General features: G+C 46.3%; 1 protein-coding gene across 3 annotated transcripts in view; it reads right to left on the bottom strand.

Annotated features, from left to right (window-relative positions):
• Positions 1 to 23,138, bottom strand: part of MAPKBP1 (mitogen-activated protein kinase binding protein 1) — a 51,765-nt gene that overhangs the window by 19,070 nt on the left and 9,557 nt on the right. For 2 of the 3 annotated variants that reach the window (XM_031031562.2, XM_081830938.1), the window contains one exon: positions 8,700 to 8,791. In XM_031031562.2, the coding sequence (XP_030887422.1) occupies positions 8,700 to 8,791 (92 nt within the window). Of the gene's footprint in view, positions 1 to 8,699; positions 8,792 to 9,562; positions 9,650 to 23,138 lie in introns of all 3 variants that reach the window. The other variant, XM_081830940.1, reaches the window with a different exon arrangement.

The raw sequence follows: 23,138 nt of genomic DNA, 5'->3' as shown, positions 1-23,138 counted from the left end.
AGAGAGAATGAGAGACAGAGAGCATGAGAGGGAGGAGGGTCAGAGGGAGAAGCAGACTCCCTGCCGAGCAGGGAGCCCGATGCGGGACTCGATCCCAGGACTCCAGGACCATGACCTGAGCCGAAGGCAGTCGCTTAACCAACTGAGCCACCCAGGCGCCCCCTCCAACTAGTTAATCTTTAGTCCCCTTTCAGATCTCAGGTCAAATGGCCTCAGTATATGCTCTCACAGCAAGCACAGCATATCAATCTTTTGTAACATTTATCACAGCTGTAATTTTACATTTATTTTTGATGTGCCTTTCACGAGAACAGGAACGGGGTCTGGTTCTGCTGACTGCTTTGTCTCCTGTGCCTAGCAGAGGCTGGCCCACTGCAGTTGTTCAAGAACGATTTGAATGGGAGAGTGTCTTCCCTGGTCCACTAGCTTGGTCCTGTGGGGCATCAGTAGGCCCAGCTCTCCCTACTCCATGCCCCACCTGTCTTCTATGGAAGGAGGGACTGAGGACATCTGCATCCTCAGAGGCAGTGTTGGGGCGGTAGGGATGCTGTGGGCTTTGGAGGCAGAGACCAGGGTTTGAGGCTTGTTCTGCTATGGACAGCTCTGTGACCCTGGGTAGGGCACAAGCATGTTGACTTACCTATAATAAAGGATGGACACTCAGATCTAGCTCCTAGGGCTTCTGTGAAGATTAAATGATTTTTTCTGACACAGAGTAGGAGCCAAACAAATGGCAAATCTTAATATTACTACTCCTTAAGCATGGAAAGGAAGCTGCAAGGGGGCTCCTGGCAGTGGGGAACGAGGTGCTAAGGGACTATGTCAGGTTTTTCCTCTGGAAGAATGGAGGAAAGTCCTGTTAGGACCTCAGTAATGGTAAAAACTTCAAAGGAGGCTTTATTTTTTGTTCTGGGGAGGCAGCCAGGAAAGGAGAGCTACATTAAGCTTGAGGAAAGAAAATATCTGCATCTTCATTCACTGAAGGGATGACAAGCTTGGAAGGGAGAAAGGAAGGGATGGGGGGAACGCGGAGTGAGAAACCACCTCAAGTGTCTAGGACAGTAGCACAGGGGTACAGAAGGAAAATTGAAGTGCCATCTCCTGGCTAAGGTAGAAAGCACCCCACAAGAGTTTCAGTGAACTCGAAACATGAAGGCTTCCAGTTCCTTTAATAACCAGTCCTCCGCTCTTCGTACAGTGGGGCTCAGTAGTAAGAGTTACCATTTGTCACTTTCTAGGTAGCAGGCACTGTGCCAAGCAGCCTAGATGTCTGGTTTTAGCTAATCCTTCCAGCACCTTGTGACCCTTAGTACAATTATCCCCACTTTACAGATGGAGACCCGAGATCAGAGCAGTGAGGTAACTGGCTCAAGGCCACTCAGCTAAAGCCAAAGAGAGTTGGGATTCCAGAAGCAGTGCTCTAAGGGCTGCGGAGTGGAGTTGAGGAAAGAAGAGAAAAGTGGAGTTGGAGATGAGAGACGTGAAACACAACTGACCTAACATGCAGGGTGCTTGGCCAGGAGCCTATGAGAAGAGGGAAAGATGACTGGAGCACTTTGAGGGGAAAAGGATTTGGGCTACAGGATTTCTGGAAATGAGAACAGGGCAGATGAAAACTATAGCAGTTACAGTTCCAAGTTCATAGTTTTAGATATTTAGATTTTAATACTTTTTTCAGTGTGTGAAAAAGCATACACACACACACACACACCAGTCTGCCACCATGTTTTCTAACTTTCTTGTTATCTGGGCTGATCTGCTGAGGAGGCCCGTCTCTGCAGGCTCATCTCTCTAGCAGTGACTTCCAGGGTGAGTGGTTACAGGTTACCTAGTTTCTGATCAACTACACAAAAACCATGGCAAAGGGCTTTGGCTGAAAGCTGCTCTGACTCAAGCTGACCCCACACATACTCCAGCCGGCCACATTCCAAATCCAGGAAAAGTAGGTGATGAGGGTTCTATGATACGCTTTTGAGTTTTCCTTTAAGCCCATCATCCCAAAGCAGCCTCGTGACTTTCGAAGAGCAATGCATCAGACTGCTTAAAACACTCAGTCTTGCTGGACCACAGCATCTTGTTTCCTCCTCCTGGTAAGTGCAGTTCCATGGTGGGAGGAGGAAGGAGAGCAGTGTGTGTGTGTGTAAAACTACAGTGTAGAGAGGGAGATGACTAGCTGTGAGGCAATCCTTCCCTTCTCCAACACCCCCCCCCCATACACACACCCCCAGCGTAGCCTGGAAAATTCTCATGTGCGGCATGGAGGAGTTACGCAAAGGAGAGAAACGTGCAAAGGAGGGAAACACACACAGAGACAGACCTCTAAGCTGAAATTTTTACTTTTAGTTATTCAAATATGGAAACCTCCCCACACAGAGGAAGAGGAGGAAAGAAACCAACCCCTGGTCACAGCTCCACTTGTGGGGACAATAATGCAGATGCCGAGGTGAGGGCAGAACTTGGCACAGACATCCAAGGTTCCTCCTGTGCCCTGCTAGCTGAGGTCCTCCCAAGAGAAGAGAGCTCAGCGACACTGATGTGGGAGCCACGTCAGTCTTCTATGACCCTGAGCAAGCTCCCCAGTCTACCGGGGAGCAGAGGGCGGGGTGCAGTCCGCATGTCTTTGGCCCTCCGCCTTGGCCGCCCGGGCCCTTGACGTCACCCAGGACAACAGGCAGTCATCTGCATGTGTGTCCTTGCAGTACTGCTGGCTGCAATCCACAACAAGGGCTAGGCTGGCCCAACCGGCTGAGTCCCATAATTCAGAACCCCAGGGTGCGGGTGTAGGGAGACTGAGTTCTCGGTCCCCCGGGGCCTCAGCCCGGGAGTCACGTGGTGGAACGCCAGTACCAGGTGCTGGGCCCACTGCCCAGGAGCTCCTCTGAACCAGGAAGGGCCAAGCCCTCAACACACCCCTTTCCCAGACAGGTCCAGGCCTGTTGCCATCACCAAGAGCCCGGCATTCTCACAGGATCTGCCTCCTACCACTCTCCATCCTCCAGAAGGCAGGAACAAAAGAAGCGTGGGAAGAGCAATGAACACAGCAGCACATACAGGGAGCAGAACACAGAAGGTTCAAGCGGAGACCCTGTGCCTTGGACGCTCTTCTTTCAGACCAGGTAAAAACAGAAGGTGACTCACACAGGGACAAGAGGTCCTTCAAGCCTTGCTCAAATGTCACTCTCTAGCACGATTTAACATCACAACCCCATACCCTACCCCCATTCCCTATTCCCTTTCACTGTTTATTGCTTATACTTTCTCCAAAGCACACATTTTATATTCTATAGAATTCACTTTTGGACAGGGAGATCTGTCTTCACCACTAGATTGCCAGCTCTGTGCAGGTGGTGTTTTTATCTGTTTTGTTTACATCCCCAGGGCCTAGAAGATAGGCACTCAATAAATATTTGTGAATGAGTGAATAAATGAGTCACTAGCCACCAGATTTCAAAGCCAAGGAACCTCCCAATCAGCAGAACTGAGAACTACTAGGGCCCTAGGGCAGGTGCGTGGTTCTCCCCTACCTTAGGCTTTTAGGACTCACAGACACTTAAGGGCAGTGTGATGATGGAAGGAATGAGAAAACTGGGGCCAGGCAGACCTGTGTGCTAGCATACTGTGTGATCTTGGGCACATTCCTTAATTTCTCTGAATCTGTTTCCTCATCTGTAGAACAGGAAGAACAAAATCTACCTCACAGAATTGCTGTGGGGACTGAAGAAGACAGTGTGCAGAGTAAGCAGCATGGTGCTCCTGGCCATCTTCTTGAAGGGTACTCTGCTCCACCACTAACAAGGAAAGCGAGATCCAGGGGGTCAGCAGTTACAACAGGAGCCCCAACTGTGGCATCCCATACATGACTTGTTGGACACTAATGACTCATTAGGATCCTCACCCAGGTGTGGAATTATAAACCATCCCTCTGGATTCACTCCCAAAAGGGAATGAAATATACCTTTAATTATTCTAAGAGAGAATGAGTCAAGGATGTTTCCTAAGGCATCCTAGGTTGTGGTCCTCTTTAAATGCCTGCAATCCAGGACCTTCCAAATAAGTCACAGGACCCACTGGGTCACAGGACCCACTGGCATCTCTGTTTCTAGGGCATTTTACAAATCCCTCCTCAAAAACATGAAAGAAGACAGAGAATAACATGGGTACCAGTGGAGAGCTAGCGGTGCACTTCTCTCTGCCCAAAGGACTCTACACACATTCCCTTCTGGGACAAGACGTGAATCTCTGTGCACTGCAAGACTTACGAGCCCTGTCAAAATGCAATGCCTGGGCCCCCGTCCTCCCACTCATTATGCTCTAGCCACCACGACAACCATTTAGCCCCCTCAAACAAGTGAACCCAATCCTCCCTTCCCTGGCACCTTTGCACTTGAGGCTTCCTCCACCTGGACCACTTTGGAGTCCAGATCCTCAAGAGTTCCTTCCTCTTGGTCATTCAGACATCAGCTGAATGTGACCTCCCCCTGCGTCTTAACGACCCAATCCTAAAGTAGCCCCCGCCCTGGCCCCGGCCCCGCCACGCGCCCCGCCAGCTATTCACTTACTCTCCTTTCTGTCACTTGGTTTTACTTTCTTCAGAACACTTACCATCTCTGACACTATCTTGCTCATTTATGGGCTGGCATGCTGATTGTCTGCTTGCCCTTCTTGAACCTAAACCCCACCAAAAATGGTCACCCTTCCTGTCCTGCTCACTGCTATATACCTTGTGCCTAGAACAGTGCCTGGTCCAGAGCAGGTTTTCAACAAATACCTGCTGAACAAATGAATGAAGGCATCTATGACCAAACCATCTGAGGAAGAACTAAGGGGGCTCGGTTTCAGGTGTGAAACCTGCAGAGCAACCAGAAGACAGGCCCTGAGGGGACCGACGCTTGCAAGGACCCCTGCACATGACTCCCATCCACCAGGGCACAAAGCAGGCATCTTCTCCCAGGCCCACCCGGTGTCCACAGTCCCACACACCCCCTGGCAAACCAGCACACAGGGCTTGCCCACAGACCGTAAGGAGCTAATTCTGTGCTCCCTTAGCTCAGCTGTCACTAGAACATAGTTCAGGTTGGGAGACTGTGGTTTCACACCTTGTCCAGTGCTTTGGAGCTGGGGGACCTCAGCATAACTTCCAGTATGGGCTGAGTAAATGGGAGGGCCTTCTCAGGAAATCTGAGTCTGCCTTCCTCCTCCCTAGTTAACAGCAACCAAGAGGTCTCCTCGGGGCTGCTGGATAGGGCACCTCCCACTCCAGTAGCTGCTTTGCCCAGAGCATTCACCCAGGCCAGGCCCACACTTTGGCACCGGGGATCAAGAGAGACTCACTCTCAGAACTGACTGGCCCCACCGCGGCAATGGGGGCTGTGCTGGGCTCTACAGCACCTGAGCCCTCTACCAAGCCAACCAGCGAACGGGCCCAAGTCAATTATGGATGTTCAACTAAGCTGAGTCCCTCGAAGATGTTATCTGGGGACCACCTAGCCTCCTGGAGCAGGGGGGCTCAAAGTGTGACAGGTGAGGGGTAGGCTTTTCTGTGGACAGAACAGCAAAGGGGGATCTCTGGAGCCACTAAAACTGAGGGGTCTCTACCCAGAGACTTCACCCACCTCTGCTTGACACAATCCCCCTCTACCCCACCCTCTTGGAGCTGTTTCATTTCCTTTCAGAAAACTTTGTTTTGGTTTGATATTTGCCTCTAGGCCTCCGGGAGACTTTTCTGAGCTTTGTTTTTCTTCTTGTTTCTAGGATACCTGAGCCGCTCTGAGAGCAACAAGCATAGTAGGAACTAGAGAGTGGGGGTGGGGTTAGGATCACCAGATAGGGAAAGAAGAAGAGAAGGAGGGAGGGAAAGAGCGTACTTGGCTCACATAGACTTTGGTGGCCCCCAGACACTCCAGAGGCACAACAGGGACCTCTAGAAGAGAGCAAAACGAAAATACTCAGAAAAAGGGGCCATTTGCAAAGAGAGAACTTGAAGTCCTAGGAAATCAAAAGGTCAGGGAGTAGATCATGTCACCGCCCAGGGCTCGCCCGAGCCAAGCACACTGAGGAAACCTACTAGATATCACAGAAGGGAAGCTTCCATACACCATCTGGAAGGCTAATGACCCCCAGACACATGTGCCAGGCTGGGTCCTGCCCACACACAGAAGCACACATCCTTGAAGCACCAGGCCTGGGATCAGGGGCATGGGGGGAAGAGGTGGGGAGCATGGTTCTACAATCCCTAGGGCAGGCACACTAGGCTCAGCACATACCAGGCAGCAGCCCAGGCCCTTCCTGCCCATCTCACATTCAGCCCCAGCCCCACCTCCAACAAGAAGGAACCTGGCTTTCCCAGGCAGAGGCAGGCACGAGAGGAATTCCCCTGAGGCCGGCTGCACGGGGTATCCAGCAACAGAGGTCATTCATCAACTTGGCTTCTGGAGGGGAAGAAGGTGGCCAGTTCAGCTTCTGCAGAGTAAGGCTGGTGCAGCTCTTACAGCACCCCCACCACAGACATCAGATGCCAAAGAGCCGCTCAGGAAAGGCACCGGCCCCAGAACCCAGGGGCAGAAGTTTCCCTGGCATAGACTGAGATGCCCATAAATTGGGCTCTTCTCATTTGTATGCCACGTAGCGACACGAGAAGCAGCTTTCAAAAATCAGCAGAAAGTCAGGTCTTCCCCCACTCCACACCATTTTAAGATTAAGAGCTTTGCAGTCAGACTACTTGGGTTAAAATTCCAATACAGACACTTACAAGCTGTGTGACCTGGAGCAATCTGCTTAAACTCTCTTTTTTTTAGTTTCCTTCTCTAAATGGGATAATAATAGTACCAACCTCACAGGGTTGCTCTTTGCAAAGTGCTTAGCAAAGGGCCTGGCACAGAATAAGTTGTTGACAAAGGCAGATTTTTGATGGGATGATCAAACTAAGGAAATCATATACTGGTACAAAAACTCCAAGAGTTGCTGTGGAACTCACACTGGGAAAGTGGGCACTCCCGAGCTGATGGTGGGGAAGAAAGGAAGAGGGGCGGGGGCCTTCCCATGCTTGTGCTCCCGTGCCCAGCAGCAAAGTACACAGGTTGACAGAGAGAACCAGAAGCAGCAAGGGCGCCAAGCCTCCCAAAGAAACACTTTTGTAAAAGCCTAAAGAAGCTATGGCTGGGGGTTTCTCATCTGCAGGAGCAGAGGAGCGAAAGGGCAGCAAGGGACAGAGGAACCCCAGCCCCAGATCCCTACTTTTCTTCCATGGCACTGACATCTCTCCCAGTGACAACAGTAGGCAAATGTTCAGAGCGGTGTTTTTCTTTTTCCTTTCTTCTTTTTTTTTTAAGATTTTATTTATTTATTTATTTGAGGGAAAGAGAGAGAGAGAGCACGAGCAGGGGGGAGCGGCAGAGGGAAAGGGAAAAGCAGACACTCCGCTGAGCAAGGAGCCTGATGCGGGACTCGATCCTGGGACCCTGGGATCATGACCTCAGCCAAAGGCAGACCCTTAACCCACTGAGCCACCCAGGCGCCTGGTATTTTTCATAAAAATAGCCAAAAAGTGGAAACAACCCAAAAGCCCATCAACTGATGACTAGATGAAGTGTGGGACATCCATACAATAGAATGTTATTCGGCCATAAAAAGAAACAAAGTACTGATACCTGCCATGACATGTATGAACATTAAAAACATTATGCTCGGGGCGCCTGGGTGGCTCAGTCGTTAAGCGTCTGCCTTCGGCTCAGGTCATGATCCCAGGGTCCCGGGATCGAGCCCCGCATCGGGCTCCCAGCTCGGCGGGAAGCCTGCTTCTCCCTCTCCCACTCCCCCTGCTTGTGTTCCCTCTCTATGTCTCTCGCTGTCAAATAAATAAAATCTTTAAAAAAAAAAAAAATTATGCTCAGTGAAAAAAGCCAGTCACAGGGGCGCCTGGGTGGCTCAGTCGTTAAGCGTCTGCCTTCCGCTCAGGTCATGATCCCAGGGTCCTGGGACGGAGCCCTGCATCGCGCTCCCTGCTCGGCAGGAGGCCTGCTTCTCCCTCTCTCTCTGTCCCTGCTCGTGTTCCCTCTCTAGCTGTCTCTCTCTCTCTGTCAAATAAATTTAAAAAAAAGAAAAAGAAAAAAGCCAGTCACAGAAGGCCAAATATTCTACTTATATGGAATGATTCCACTTATATGAACTGTCCAGAACAGGTAAATCTACAGAGACAGAAAGTGGATTAGTGGTTGCCTGGGGCTGGGGGTCTTGAGGGGGAAATAGGGAATAACTGCTAATGGGTATGGGGTTTCTTTCTTGGGTGATGAAAATGTTTGAAAATTGACTGTGGTGATGGCTGCACAACTTTGTGGATATGCTAAAAAACACTGAATTGTACATTTTAAATGGGCAAATTTGTGGTACATGAGTTACATCTCAATAAAGCTGTTTTTAAGTGACTAGAAGGTAGATATTAAAGATGGTGTTGGGAACTGTGTGTAATATAAAGTGTGAATCAGTATGTACAGGTGGATGGCCAAAAAAACAGGACAGGACGGCAACAAGTACAGCATTCAACAAAGAGCCTTGACCTGGCCCTGTATCTCCTTTACAAAAATGGTACCAAAACATTCACCTGGCTATATCTCCCAGAAGAAACCAAAAAATCCCTGCCCACCCTAACTGGTTTAGCATGGTTATAAACTCCCATGCAATAAGCCATCTTCCAATGTACTTACCCTGCTGGGTAGGCAACTAAACCCGATCGGGGGTCACAGGCAAGTCCTCTGCCTCCAGACACTGTTATTCCAAGCACCTTCTCCAATGTCACCTGTTAGAGGGAGACAGAGAAGTGACATATGGACAGAGCAGGGTCGGGAAGGAGGTGCTGAAGGTACCCACGACCATCTAGCAAATGCTGACTACTTTCTTCAGGAGAATAGGGCTACTGACTTCTCCAGGGTCTGTCCTGGCCACAGGTCCCTTGGTCACATGGGGAAAAGCCAGCGTGCACTGCAGGCTTTTAACAGGGCTCAATCTGTGGGGACCCTGGGAAAGAAAATGAAGGGTTAAAGCTGGGCTCATGGCCACATAGGAACAAGCACTCCCCCAATCCAGGAAGGCTCCGTTTACAAGATAAAGCCTTGGGTCCCCAGACTGGCCTCTTGGGTCTCTGAGAGTCAGGGAAAGTCACTGATCTTCGTGCCTTGGCAGGTATGAAAGAAAGGCTACTGTGATCTACCAAGAGTCAGAGGAATGTTAGGTATTAATTAGGTGACTCATAATATCTCTGATCTTTGCATCCCATCACATTCCTCCCCTCCATCAGAGAACTCTACCCACCCCAAACATCTGCCAGTTCATACAGACTATGAGCCCAGAAGACAGAAACATGGCTTAATGCTGTGTTTTGCCAAGCACAGATGCTCAGAGTACTCTAATTATTATTATTAAGCCCCACTCCCACAGAGATGAAAGGGAAACATGTGTAAAGTGCTCAGAGATTCTGAGGACATGGCCACATGCAACATTCACCATCACTCTCACCAACAATATTGTTACCCAACACTGGACGCAGCCCTACGGCGCACACTGAACTAACCTCAAATTAGTTCACTGGCCTTTCTGCTAGATGATCCCATGAGAGATTCAGAATGCCCTGGAACCTCTTCTCACTCCACCTCACCGTCTGCAACAGAACATCTTGCTTGTCACTCCAGGTCCACCCTCTAGTACTGTCTGGACCCCCTGCACTGGCCCTCCTCAGAGATGTCCTTGGTCTCTCTGCTGGCTCAGAGAGAGAGGCATCTGAATGCAGAAAGGTCATGTAAATAGGCTAGACGGTACCCTACTAAGAGTCTCGGAGGCCCTAGGAGTGTGGTGTGAACCAGAAACACTTCAGGAGTATTCATGTCTGTAGTAGGGTGGTCTATCCTAGTCCAGGCCAGTTTCTGGAGAGGGGAAACCCAGATGGGGCACCTGGGTGGCTCAGTCAGTTAAGCATCTGCCTTCGGCTCAGGTCATGATTCCAGGGTCCTGGGATCGAGTCCCACATTGGGCTCCTTGCTCAGCGGGGAGCCTGCTTCTCCCTCTGCCTGACGCTCTCCCTGCTTGTGCACTCATGTTCTCTCTCTCTGACAAATAAATAAAATCTTTTAAAAAAAAATTTTTTTTAATAGGGAGAGGAAACCCAGAATCAATTAGGGTGGTTAGGATCTCTCCTCCTCTCTTACTGTCCCAGCTGGAGAATTCAAAGTCCCTCTAGAGGGCTGGTTTAAACTTTTTTTTTTTTTTTAAGATTTTATTTATTTATTTGACAGAGAGAAGAGAGAGACAGCATAATCAGGGGGAGTGGCAGGCAGAGGCAGAGGGAGAAGCAGGCTCCACACAGAGCAGGGGGACGGCGATGCAGGACTCGATCCCAGGACCCTGGGATCATGACCTAAGCCGAAGACAGTCGCTTAACCAACTGAGCCACCCAGGCGCCCTTAAATTCTTATCTCCAAGGACCCTTTTAGCTTGAATTAGGTTGGAAAGAAATGCCCTTTGGTGGCCAAAGACCAAAATAAATCCCCTGGGACATGACAGTTAAAACCTATTCCCCAGGAAGGCCCCCAAGAGTCTTCTGTGCTTCCTGGGGATGTGGACCAGCAATTCCAGCATGTGTCTACTCACTGACAGAGGCAGTTTAGTCCCACAGCCAACCCACAGCCACCTGGCAAGCACCAGACTTGCCAGGAACCCTGGGCCTACCTGAGGCACTAAGCCTAGTGTGGGATAAACTAACTGTAGCCTGTGTTCTTGATAGTTTGTCTTAACTTATGCCTCCTTCCTCACTTTTTCTTAGCTGCATGATGCCCTGGCACCCAGTCACCTTGTTGAAAGGCCTGAGCACCAGGCACACTGACTGGAGAGCACAAAATACCCCTGGGGAAGTCCGGGGGATGCTCAGTTCGGTGCACCCCTCCCTATCCTGGCACTGTGCCTCCAGCTATCCCAGAGGGAGGGTACTCAGGAACATTCCTGCTGTACCAACTGCCTACTGCAGACAGGAGAGAGAGGAACCCAAGGCCAGCATTACCCACATAGATGGGAAAGGTCATAGATCAAGTGCAGTGAGCTAAAAAACTGCTCAAATCCTATTCCCTTCCGGAGAATCACTGCAGGCAAATCCTTTGCATTCAAATTTGTATCAATCCCTCATTTATGCTTCAGCTTTGGTCCCAAAGAATTAGACCAGTCTGTTCCATTCTCAGCTTTCCTTCCCTCTGACAGGAATTTGGGTAGGTGTTTTGTGGACAGAGGATGCAGTTCCATAAAAGACTCATTCTGAAACTAGCTTGGACTTTTCAACAGCAAACTAAAGCAGGAAGGAGATGTCAGTTACTCATACCTTTAAGGCCAGTGTTCACCAAACATTTTTGACCATGACCCATGGTAAGAGAGATAGTTTATGAGTTTGTATCATGAGCTGGTACATACATACATGTACATGTGTGCATGTGCCTAAAACTGAAATAAAAGTTTCACAAAACAATACTTCTCTTACTCCATGTGATATACTCTATTTTCTATCACATTCTATTTCATTAAAAAATGATTCTGGGCATGGCCCACTTTGTTGATTTCATGACCTACAAATGGGCTGGAAACTCCAGTTTGAGAAACTGCTACAGACCATCTATTCCTGCTGGGCCTGGGTTCCAGGCTCTGATCTCTGGCAACTTTTGTGTTCCTCAGGCCCTTTCCTCCTAGGACTCTTGGCAGTGGGACGGACATCCGGGCTAGGAAACCCCATGGGCAGAAGTTTGCCTGGGCTCAAAACTTGGCTTATTTTCAAAGGATTTATGGTTTTTGGCTTTTTCTGACTTTCTGAACAACTATCCAAAAACAAAAAAAGGCAGTTTCCTTTGGCTCTGTGGAGTGGGAGGAGCAGGGGAAAAACATTCAGGGGCATCAGCTGGTTTTTATTTTATGTTCTAACTCAAACCAGCTTCCTGTTTGCAGGGAGGTTTTGGGCTGAACTCCACTTTCAAAGGATCTGAGAGAGTCCAAAGCTCCTGCAAGGCCTCCAACATCTAGGCTTATTTTGAAAGGGCCCAGCATGATGGAGATTATAAATGGACTCTCTCCCTGTCATAACCTCTATATTTTCTCCTTCCAAAAAGGTGATGCAGCTTCCATCTACCGTAGAAAATGGAGACAGACCTGAATGTCCCTTGCAAACACACCATCGACTAAACACCCAAGTTCAAGCAGTGCTGTGCCACAGCCAGCTTCCACGGGCTCAGGACAGCTGACTGTGCCCTTCCTTTCCCACCTCCTCACTCAGTGACAGCACCCTGGTAGCTTGAGATCACCACAGTGGGAGCACTTACACCATGGAAATCAGCAAATGCTACAAATCAGGGCTCTTTTTTTTGTCCCCTGAGAGAGGCTGTAAACACTCAGCAATACACTACTAAGTTCAGGCCACTGTTATCTCTCACTCGGACTATAATTCCCATGTGTTCTCTCTCTTCTCAACATGACAGGCCACAGTGATTTTTTTTAAGGTTTTTTTAAATTTTATTTTATTTATTTGACAGAGAGAGAAAGAGTACACGCAGTGGGGAGCCACAGGGAGAGGGAGAAGCAGACTCCCTACTGAGCAGGGAGCCCAATGTGGGGCTTGATCCCAGAACCCTGGGATCATGACCTGAGCCGAAGGCAGATGCTTAACTGACTGAGCCACCCAGGCGCCCCCACAGTGATTTTTTTTTTTTTTAATATGTATGAGATCATGTCATTACTCAGCTCAAAACCCTCCACGGGCTTCCCATCCTTAAGTTCAAATTCAAATACTTTACCCTGTTTACAAGGCCCTAAATCATCTGGCCTCTGGCTCCTTCTCTGACCTCATTTCCTACACTCTCCACCTCTTCCTCCACCTCAGTCACCCTGGCTGCCTCAAGCACCTCAAGCAGATTCTAGCTTCAGGTCCTGCATATGCTATTCCTTCAGTTAAAATGCTTTTCCCTCAGCTATTCACATAGCTAATTCACTCAGGTCTTTGCTCAAAGGTCTTCCCCTCAGAGCAGGCTTTCCAGACTAACTTTACTGTTATCATTCTGTACCTAACTTATCCTATTTTATCTTTCTTCATAGCACTTAGATTCAGGTAGCAACCCAACACTGATTGTATTTCCGTCCATACACTTACTGTCTGTCTTACTGCCCAGATGAGGATGAGCACAAAGGGAGCTTAATGGTACAGGTAACATTTTGTTTCTTAAGCTGATGGTGGACACACAGCTGTTCATTCTATTATTCCCTATGTCTTTACTAGATGTCCTAAATATTGCACATTCAATGTTGAAAAGAGAGAAAAGACATGGTCCCAGATGTGGCATGGGGCTCAGGACCTCATGAACAACATCCTTCTATAATTCACACCCTTGATTCTCTCTTCATCCTTAAACAATGGCTTTTTGATACTCACTGACCCAACAATGTTGGGGGAAAGGGTACAAAGAATTCAAGAATATGAGTTTTTGTTTGATTAGGTTTCTCACTTAAGTGCTTCTAAGACTGCACATTTTTATGATGCTCTGACATGCTGGTTCCAGTGGAAGCTTTCGAGAATCATTATCCCTTCTCCTGACTGCTAAGCATGGTAGCAGGTAATGAGAGAGTCCCCTAAGCCTGGGTCCCTGAGTAACTTTGATGAACAGAGCCCCTCTGCTGACCCACACTGAATATGAGCATGAGCAAGAAATAAACTATCTGTTAAGTCAGGGAGATTTTGAGGTGATTTTGTTACCACAGCATGACATAACCTGGCAATTTTCATACTTCTTGGTCTCTTACACTCTTGGTTTCTTTACACTCTTAGAAATTATCAAGGACCCCAAAGAGATTTTATTTGTATCAGTGTATTAGAAATTACAATGGAAATAGTTTAAAATATTTCTTAATTCATTTAAAAATAACAATAAATCCATACATGTTAATATTTTTATTAAAAATAACTCTATCTTCCGAAACAAAAAAAAATTCAGTGAGAAGAATGGCACTACTTAACATTTTTACAAATCTCTTTAATGTCTGGCTTAATAGTAAACAGCTGGATTCTCCTATCTGCATCTGCATTCAATCTGTTTTGATATGCTATTCTGGTTGAAGATGAAGAAAATCTGGCCTCATTTGGATATGTAACTGGAAAAGGGGGGATCTCATAGATCCCCTAAAGGCGACGCTAAGGATTCCAAGCCCATACTTTGAGAACCAAAGACCTAGTCTGTCCTGAATACTATAGCATTTCTCCACATAAGGAAGCAAGCCCACTGGTGTGCGAGTTCTGGCCTCAAGCATCGTTGAGGAAACTGAGGCAGGGAAGAGGTCCTATGAGAAAACAGCTGTTCTCCAAGTCTGGGATGGGGCCCAAGGTACCGAAAGGAAAGTCAGTTATAAACCCTCACAGCCCGAATGCCAGTGAAACTTAGCCAAAAAGACAACCAATCCAGGTAACTGATTATGTCCAGTGACTTGGGACACAACTACTACAGGCAGCTGGTACCCTGATACAGCCATACAGTTCTAGAACATCGCTTCATGCACAAGCGAAAACAAAAAAGAGAGCACCCACATCGTACTCTACAGTGATCTCCTCCACATCCAAAACACAGCCTAGAAACAGAGAAAATACTCAAGGTGTGACCCAGCCTTTGCTTTGGCAGGTGGAGAGTGTTGAGATGGAGGAAAGCCTACACCAGCCTGAGAGAGGGTGTCATCTGTCCCCAGAAGCAAGGCTGCCGGAGGGCAGAATTACTACAGACATATTGCGAAGGAGGGCTTGAATAGCCATCACTCCCAGCATGCACTATGCAGGGCAGTATTGTACCCTCCTGAGAGAAAGAAGGAAAGCAAAATCATCCCTCACCTTAATGAGATAAAGGGGTAACATCATAATAGCCTATTCCCAAGAGAGAAGGAAAGACTAAAGCCAACTATTTAAGTGCTCTTCTGGCTCTCATTAGAGTAGATGGAAAAAACAGGTGGCTAAGGGGCAATAGACAGGACAACTCACTCATACTAGGTAGAATAATATTTTCCAAACGTGCAGCTGCAGCTTATTAATGGGACCTGAAATTGACTGATTTAGTGGGTAGTGAATAAATACAACAGAACACAAAACAGATCTCACGGCATATAGTAAGGGTTAAGTATTGATCATGAAACTTTTGTTTAGGGGGGTGTGTACTGGGTCACAATATAAAATGTATTTCTTAATGTGGGTCATTCTCAAAGAAGTTTGAAAATCACCAAGATATTATGGGAGATCCTAAGATGAAGAATACACAGACTCTACCCTCTATTCTCAAAATCCATCAGGGAAAATTAATGGTATATTACAAAGCAATCCAATACGTGATAAGGGTCATAAGAAAGATATAAAGTGCTCAAAGGGGAGGAAGAGAAATGATTTCTGAACAGGATCAGGAAAGGAAAACTAAGGAAGCTTTCTTGGAGGGCAAGATGGTATTTGACCTGGGCCTTGCCTTGAGGATAGGATCTTAACAGGTGGAAATACAGAGAGAAGGAATTCTCAGTAGAAGAAGCTGCATGAACAAAAGTTTGGCAGAAGAGGGCGCCTGGGTGGCTCAGTTGGTTGGGCGACTGTCTTCGGCTCAAGTCATCATCCTGGAGTCCCGGGATCGAGTCCCACATCCAGCTCCCTGCTTGGCTGGGAGTCTGCTTCTCCCTCTGACCCCCCTCCCTCTCATTCTCTCTCTCTCAAATAAATTAATTAATTAATTAAATAAAATAAAAAGTTTGGCAGAAGGAAATAACAGAGCAGGTGAGCAATTGTGAATGCAGACAGTGTTAAGAGAGCAAGTCAGGAGAGGTAGACTTGCAACCAGACTAGGAGGAGACTTGAATGCCAAACTAAGTGGGGTCATCTGTAGACTCTGGGAAGCCACTGAAGGATTTCAAGCTGGAGACGCAATCAAAGCTATGTTTTGGTAATGATGTAGGTGAGAAAAACAACACAAGCAGGGAGCCCAATTAGGAGGCGGTTACAATAGTTCAGGTGCAAAGTAATGAGGATCTAGACCAGCATGAAGATAGTGAGAGCAGAAAAGACATCGTGGATTCAAAAGTAGTAAAGCAAATAGAATCGGCAGGACTGGGCACCTGACAACTATGGAGGAAGAAGACAGAAGACTCAAATTTTGAACCTCAGAGATAGGGAACATGAAAAGAAATGGTGCCAGGATCAGAATGCAGACCTGGGTCTGGACAAAGGAGGAAGGATGGGAGCCAGCGATGTCTGTTTTACATGTGCTAAATCCAAGACACTTCAGGGATATTTAGTAGGAACCACAGAACATTCACTTTAGCAACATAAACATGGAATTAAATGCTTGGGAAAGAGGTCAGGGCCAGAAATAGGTATCTGAGAATTATTCGCATGGAGGTGAAAACCACCACTGAAAGTACAAGAGAAGACAGGAAGGCAGAGAGAGGCTGAGGACAGAACCATGGGGAATACCTATTTTTAGAGTATAGAGAAGATGTGATGCCAGGCAATTAGAAAGACAGGAGGAGACCCAGGAAGCCAGGGAAGGGGAGAGCTCCCAGAAAGGAGGGGGAGTTGATGTAAGTGCCAAAAAGAAGTGAAGGAGTCAAGAAAAGGACTCTCCAGAGTCCAGAGCCATCTGCAACACAGGCGGCACAGCACAAGGTTCCAAGCAGTCCCAGACCCCGAAACACCTGATCCCAGGAAGCCTGGGGCAGGGCTGTCTAAGCGTTTCTGGTCTCTCTATCTGGTCCCGAGATCTGATCAGTCCACAAGCTAGAGTAGAGGCACCAGTCAATGAAGATCCAGTCTGTGGAGGCAAGACAATGGCTTTGCTAGAGAAGGGCTTCTTGTTGGAGTCTGTGATATAACTGGTTCGGATCTGCCCTTCCTTTCTTGTGAGGGGCCACGACAGGGAGTCTGCAAAGGCAAGTCAGCAGATGCTCCCTTGAGGAAGAGAAGAGGCCAGAGCCACAAAAGGCCGGGGTCACCTAGGATTGAGCTGACCTCAAAGTGGTAAAGAAACCCCAGCAACTGGGAGGAAGCCAATCTCTGTTTTTGTTGCCACCAGTTTCTTTCTTCCCCCTTCTCCCTTTCCCTACTTCTCAATCCCACTAACACAAGTTATAAATACCTGAGTTATAAGTCATTCCAGCCAAACCATGGGCTTGCTATTTCTATAAACAAGCATGTCACAGACCTGTCTACAGCAGAGCACTATCCGCCTTCCCCTCCCTTCCTGCAGGTTAAGAATAACTATGCTTGTCTCTTACCCACGCACTGCACTCTAATCTCACAGAGCAGATTCTCCACCAGATTCAGAGAATTGCTGCTTATGAAAAAGCCACAGAGAAAGCCCAAGGCCAGAAGGCTTTGTGCAGAGACTTAGCCAGCTGGGCAGAGACCCAGTGACTAGCCTGGGGAGGGGGAAGGGAGAGGCGGGTATCATGCCCAAGCTCACTCCTGCTCCTTCAGAGTCCAAAGGGCCATCTGGTCAGAGGCAGGAAGGGACACGATGGCTACTCCAAGACTGCAGGACAGATCTTGCCTCTCCACTCTGCTCCTGGTCTCTATCCTGTCTGGCTGATTTATAGTTCTACTCTCTATACCATGAAGACTCCCAGAAACAAATAACTTCCAATATGACAGAAAAACTGGGCTCCCCAGCTTAGAGTTCAGCATTAGTTGGAGCTGAGCCAATTCTCCGGTGCTGGGATTAAAATAGCCTCAGCTTCTAGGAAGGTAAATCTGCCACGGCTTGGGAGGAGGTGACCTTAGAGATCCTCCAGCCATAAAACCCTGGAGACTAGAGAACAAAGGTTCTCAATCCTGGCCTACCAACAGAATTACTCAGAGGGTTTAACAAGTTTCAGATATCAGTCCCTACCCTATCTACCTCCCTTGCCTCCACAAGATTCTCAATCAACAGATATGGAGTGGGGTTCAAGAGTCTGCATATTAAAGCTCTCCATGTGGCTCTAATGATTAATCAGGTAGGGAACTACAAAATTAAAGCATTTTGTCCTTTTATTTCCAAATTTCAGCCCCTCCTGGGACTAAGGAGAAAACAACGCTCCAAATGTTCTTATAAGAATATCCAGACCCGGGGCGCCTGGGTGGCTCAGTCGGTTAAGCGGCTGCCTTCGGCTCAGGTCATGATCCCAGGGTCCTGGGATTGAGCCCTGCATCCAGCTCTCTGCTCAGCGGGGAGCCTGCTTCTCCCTCTCCCTCTGCCTGCCATTCTGCCTACTTGTGCTCTCTCTCTATCTCTCTCTGTCAAATAAATACATAAAATCTTAAAAAAAAAAAAAAAAAAAGGAATATCCAGACCCATGGGGTGCGAAAGGTCTTGTGCAGAGACAGGATCTATAGCTCTAAGAACTACCATTCACTGAATGTGTACTCTGCCAAAAATGCGCTAAGCAATTTACAAGATTATCTCATTTAATACCCTTGACCAACTTTTTTTTTTTTTTAAATAAGCTCTATGCCCAATGTGTGGCTTGAACTCACAACCCCAAGATCAAGAGTCGCATGCTCCACAGTCAGGCGCCCCATACCCTTGACAACTTTATGAAGGACAGGTATTATCTCCATTTTACAGATGAAGGAATCAGGTAAGTAGTGAGTGGAAGAACCAGGATTTAAACCTAGGTCTGTCTGCCTGGTTCCAGAAACTCTGGTGACCTGAGGAGGGAGTTCGGGTTCTCCAAAACCATCAGAAAGGTGCAGTTTGTGAAAGAGGACCTGGGGAAGTCCCCATGCCTTCATGGAAGCATCAGGGACAGGTCTGAGAACCAAGGTAGAAGGCAGAGGGCACAGATGAAGTAGAAGGGCAATAGGGTCCTCTCCTGCTAGTTTTAACATATTTTTTTTAAATTAGCAGGTGTTATCAGTACCTGAAATCGGTCTAAAAAATGGGCTCTGGCCTCTCCTCACTGAATGGTTGCAGAGAAAAAGAAATAGAGGGTCTTCTAATGCCAGAGTATCCCCCCTGGTCAGAGCCTGCTCATGTCCAGCCAGCACTAGAACCTACAGTCAACATGGAGAGCTGACACCCATTTCCAAGGCAAATGACATTGTAGTGTCCAAAGGAGCAGAATCTGATTTCGTGTACAGATGGAGGAAGAGGTGAGGGCAGCATTAGACCTCAGACCAGAGTTCTGGAAATCAGAAGCCTCTAGCTAAAGGACTCAATTATGATACCACCATCAGCATGCACCCAAGTCCAAAGAGCAGCTTTGACAACACAGTGCCTGATACAGAGCAGGCACTTCTACTCTCTCTTTCTCTTCCAGTTCCCAGAAAGGCCAGGATAGGAGGTACCTCAATTTAAGCAACCAGAATAAGAGAAAAAAAATTTTTTTTCCTCTCTAGCATCAGTCCTCCCTACAGCAAGACCAGAACCACAAACAATGCTTTATAAGCAAAAGTCTGATCATGAAAAACAGTCTGAATCCTCCTCATTCACCAGCTCTACATGCCTGAGTTTTCTTAATCTCTTGGTTTCCAAACTTTGTAACCAGGGAGAATACTAACTGTTCCTTACCTGAACTAAGTGTGCGATGTGAATGTGTGATCTGGGACAAAAAGGAAAGTGGGGAGGGAACTCCTGGTACCCCTGTAATCATGCCAGCTTGGGCTATGAGATTGCCCTGGGAAGAAAGGTTTCTTCAACATGTTATTCTCTATAAAATGCTCACTTCCTTTCCATTCTGAATGCCAACACCCTGGACTAGGCCTTCAGCACCAGATTCCTGTATATAGCAATGACTTTCTAATCAATTTCTTTACTATAGACCATGTCCTCCCCTCCCTCAACCTGTCAGAATAATCTTGCCATAGCACAGCTTTGATCACGTCCCTCCCCTGCTCAAAAACTTTCAATGGCTCCTCACTGCCAACAAAATAAATTATGAATGTCTTAGCCTAGCAACTACAGCTCTCTGTCAAGTGATCCTACCTTTCCTCTAATTCTGTTTCCTACTACTCACCTATATGAATCATGTGCACTTGTCAATCTGGGTTATTCATTATTCTGGAAAGGCGCTTTGGGGCTTTAGTTTTTATTCTTCTTCTACTGAGAATCCCTTCCCTTCCACCATCCCCTCCTGAAATCCTTCCCTTCCTTTCAAGGACCAGCTCAAATATCACATCCCCTGTGATTCTTTGCGTGATCAACATGGCCAGGAATGATTCGTCCCTCGTTGGTACTCTTACAGCTGCACTTATTTGCATCATTCACATGGCATGTGCTACTTAGTACCTCGTACAGAAGTACTTTATGGCTCTGTCGTTTCTCTCCTACTAGTCTCCTGAAAGGCAAAGGCTGTATCTACAACTCCATGCTTATAGCACAAGGCACAGTGTTTAATAAATATTTGAGTCCACGTTTCAGTATTTTAAAAAATATTTGTGAATACTCTGGTTCATCTTACCCAGTAAGCTCTTTAACCCCCAGAGAATTCTCCATCTACCATAGCCAGTCCTAGAAGTTGGAGCAGGAACAGGATTTCAACGCCTTTCCAGTGGGGAAGGCCTGAATGGAATAATCCATGTGCTTTAAATGATTAGAAACAAAACCATTTCGTCCTTGACTTCAGTAAATATATGTACAGCATATATCTAAATTATAATTAAAGACTAAGTCTAAAAAGATCAGAGATAACATTTATTTATTTATTTATTTATTTAAAGTAGGCTCCACGCCCAGCATGGAGCCCAAGGAAGGGTTTGAACTCATGACCCTCAGATCAGGACCTGAGCTGAGATCAAGAGTCTGATGCTTAACTGACTGAGCATCCCCGGGCACCCCTCAGAGGTAACGTTTTAAATAAAAGTGACAATACTGTTATTTAAAAAGAGCTTTACCTGTCCTTTATAATCAGAAATGGATGTAGCTATAAGTAGCTATTCTGGATGTTAAAATTATGAATAACTTGTTTCCTTCTTTATGTTTCTCTATATTACTTGTGTAAAAAATCTTTTCAGAAAGCACATGTACTTCAGAAAGTATTAAAAAATGTTTTGTTTACCAAAGCTAACCAAGAAAATATTCTGAAGATGCAAAAAATGAATTATCTCAAATTCAACAAATTAATGATGAATTTGTGAGAAAACATTTTTATGTCCCATTATTACTAAAAAAAACCCCAAGTTTATTATTTCACATATATTTTTCAACATTTGTGCATAACTTTGTGCTTGAATGAGTATAGTTTTTAAATTTAAACATTTTAGATTTAAATATGAAATATGCATGTTTAAATTGAGACCTTTATCTTTATTAGTTTTTTTCTACTTACAAAAATAATACAGACTCATTGTAAAAATTTCCAACATTACAGAAATATAGAAATGTAGACAGTGAATGTCCGCCATAATCTACTAGCCCTCCCTGAGGTAACCAATATTAACAACGGTTTGGTATTTATAGCCTCACTTTTTTTTCTATGTGTATACTAACATACAGGTTTTAACAAAAATATAAATAATCATTAACATAAAAAACAGTTATACAGTTTGCTTTTTGTCACTTAATATATCTTGTATACCGTTTCACGTCAGTAAATATAGATTGACCTCATTCTTTTCAGCAAGTACAAGGTATTTCATTTAATGGATTTATCCCAATCCCCTATTGATGGCTACCTGGACTACTCCAAAGATTTCACTATTGTGAATAACACCAAAAAAAAAAAAAAAAATTCAGTTATATACACTTTTGTGTGGTGTGAATGTTTGCATAGAATAGATCCCAGAATTATAACTTCTAGATCAAAAGATATGAATATATTAATGCCTCTTCTATTGATATCACCAAATTGTCCAAATTAGAAACTTAAAACAATGGGTTATAAAATTAACACGTTTTCACTCTGCCTTTAAATTCGCAGTCTGAAAGGAAGCTCTAGGGCTAATTCATTTCCCAAATTAGTTCTCAATACAAATGAACTGGCCCCCAAAGAAGAAAAGTTATCTCTAGAGGAGCTATCGCTGTTAAAAAGCATGTGCATCACTCCTGTGATCTCTAATCAGACACAGTAAATTAGGGCTCCTGGTTCACTGGTTTGACTTTTTGAGTTCCCAAAAAACATACTCATGGCCCTGAAAAAATAAATTACACAGTAGTTAGTATAAAAAAAAAATTTGCTAAGCCTTCCTCTTGCTCAGTATTGTTGATACAAGTTACAATATAGGCAAGAAAAATGTACTGAAGATACGTCACAATAAAAAGCTGCACAGGGAGAATGATTAAATGTTGGAACAGAAGAGGCTGAACCTGCAAAAAAGGACTTCTCACAAATGGAAACTCCGGGATAAAATCTTGCCAGCAAATGAGAAAAAAATTCCTGAATATTTTAGAAATCTATGGACCCTGATAACATTAGCAACCCCTTAACAGCTATAAACTTATTTAGACCTTACAGTGTGCTTTCACATCCATGAGATCTCCTTTAATCCTCACAACAGCCCAAGGAGGAAGCCCTCAGTATTCTAATTTTACAGATGAGAGAGAAGCCAGCTCTCTCTCTGTCTCTCTCTCTCTCTCTCTCTCTCTCACACTCTCACACACACACACACACACACACACACACACACACGCCTGACTCTTCAATGTATAGCCCAAGGAACTGCAGCATGGACTTCACTTGGGAGCTTTCTTGAACTGCAGAGTTCCAGGGTAGACCTGACTCTGAATCTGCATTTTAACAAAACCACTCACTGCCTCTTGCCCCTACACACTAATCTGCCTGCACATTCACTCTTAGAAACCCCGTTCACTAGCCAGTTCTGGGTTTGCTATGAGGGCAAGTCTCTAAGACAGTTGCTGGGGCGGGGGGTGGGGGTGGGGGGGTGGGCGGGGAGGAGCGTGGGGCCTCACAAGAGAGATCAAAGCAGCCTGGGGAAGGAAGGACATCATAAGGAGAAAGGACATGTTTAGTCTGCAACAGGTTACTATGTCATATGAAAACAATCATGGATACGTGCATTTTCCCAAATAGAAGCTGACCAGTGAGCATCAGGGTAACGAACGGAGGGAGGCCTACAGCCTGCCTGCTGCATGTTTAGTTCTGACAAGCAGCTGCTTGCTTTTCTCCAACGCAGCAGTTGA

The sequence above is a fragment of the Leptonychotes weddellii genome, chromosome 9, assembly GCF_054177405.1.
Source record: "Leptonychotes weddellii isolate Sample4059 chromosome 9, ASM5417740v2, whole genome shotgun sequence".
NCBI classification, from domain to species: Eukaryota; Metazoa; Chordata; class Mammalia; order Carnivora; family Phocidae; genus Leptonychotes; species Leptonychotes weddellii.
Note: the sequence above shows the minus strand (reverse complement) of the source record. Positions and strands in the feature narration are given on the sequence as shown.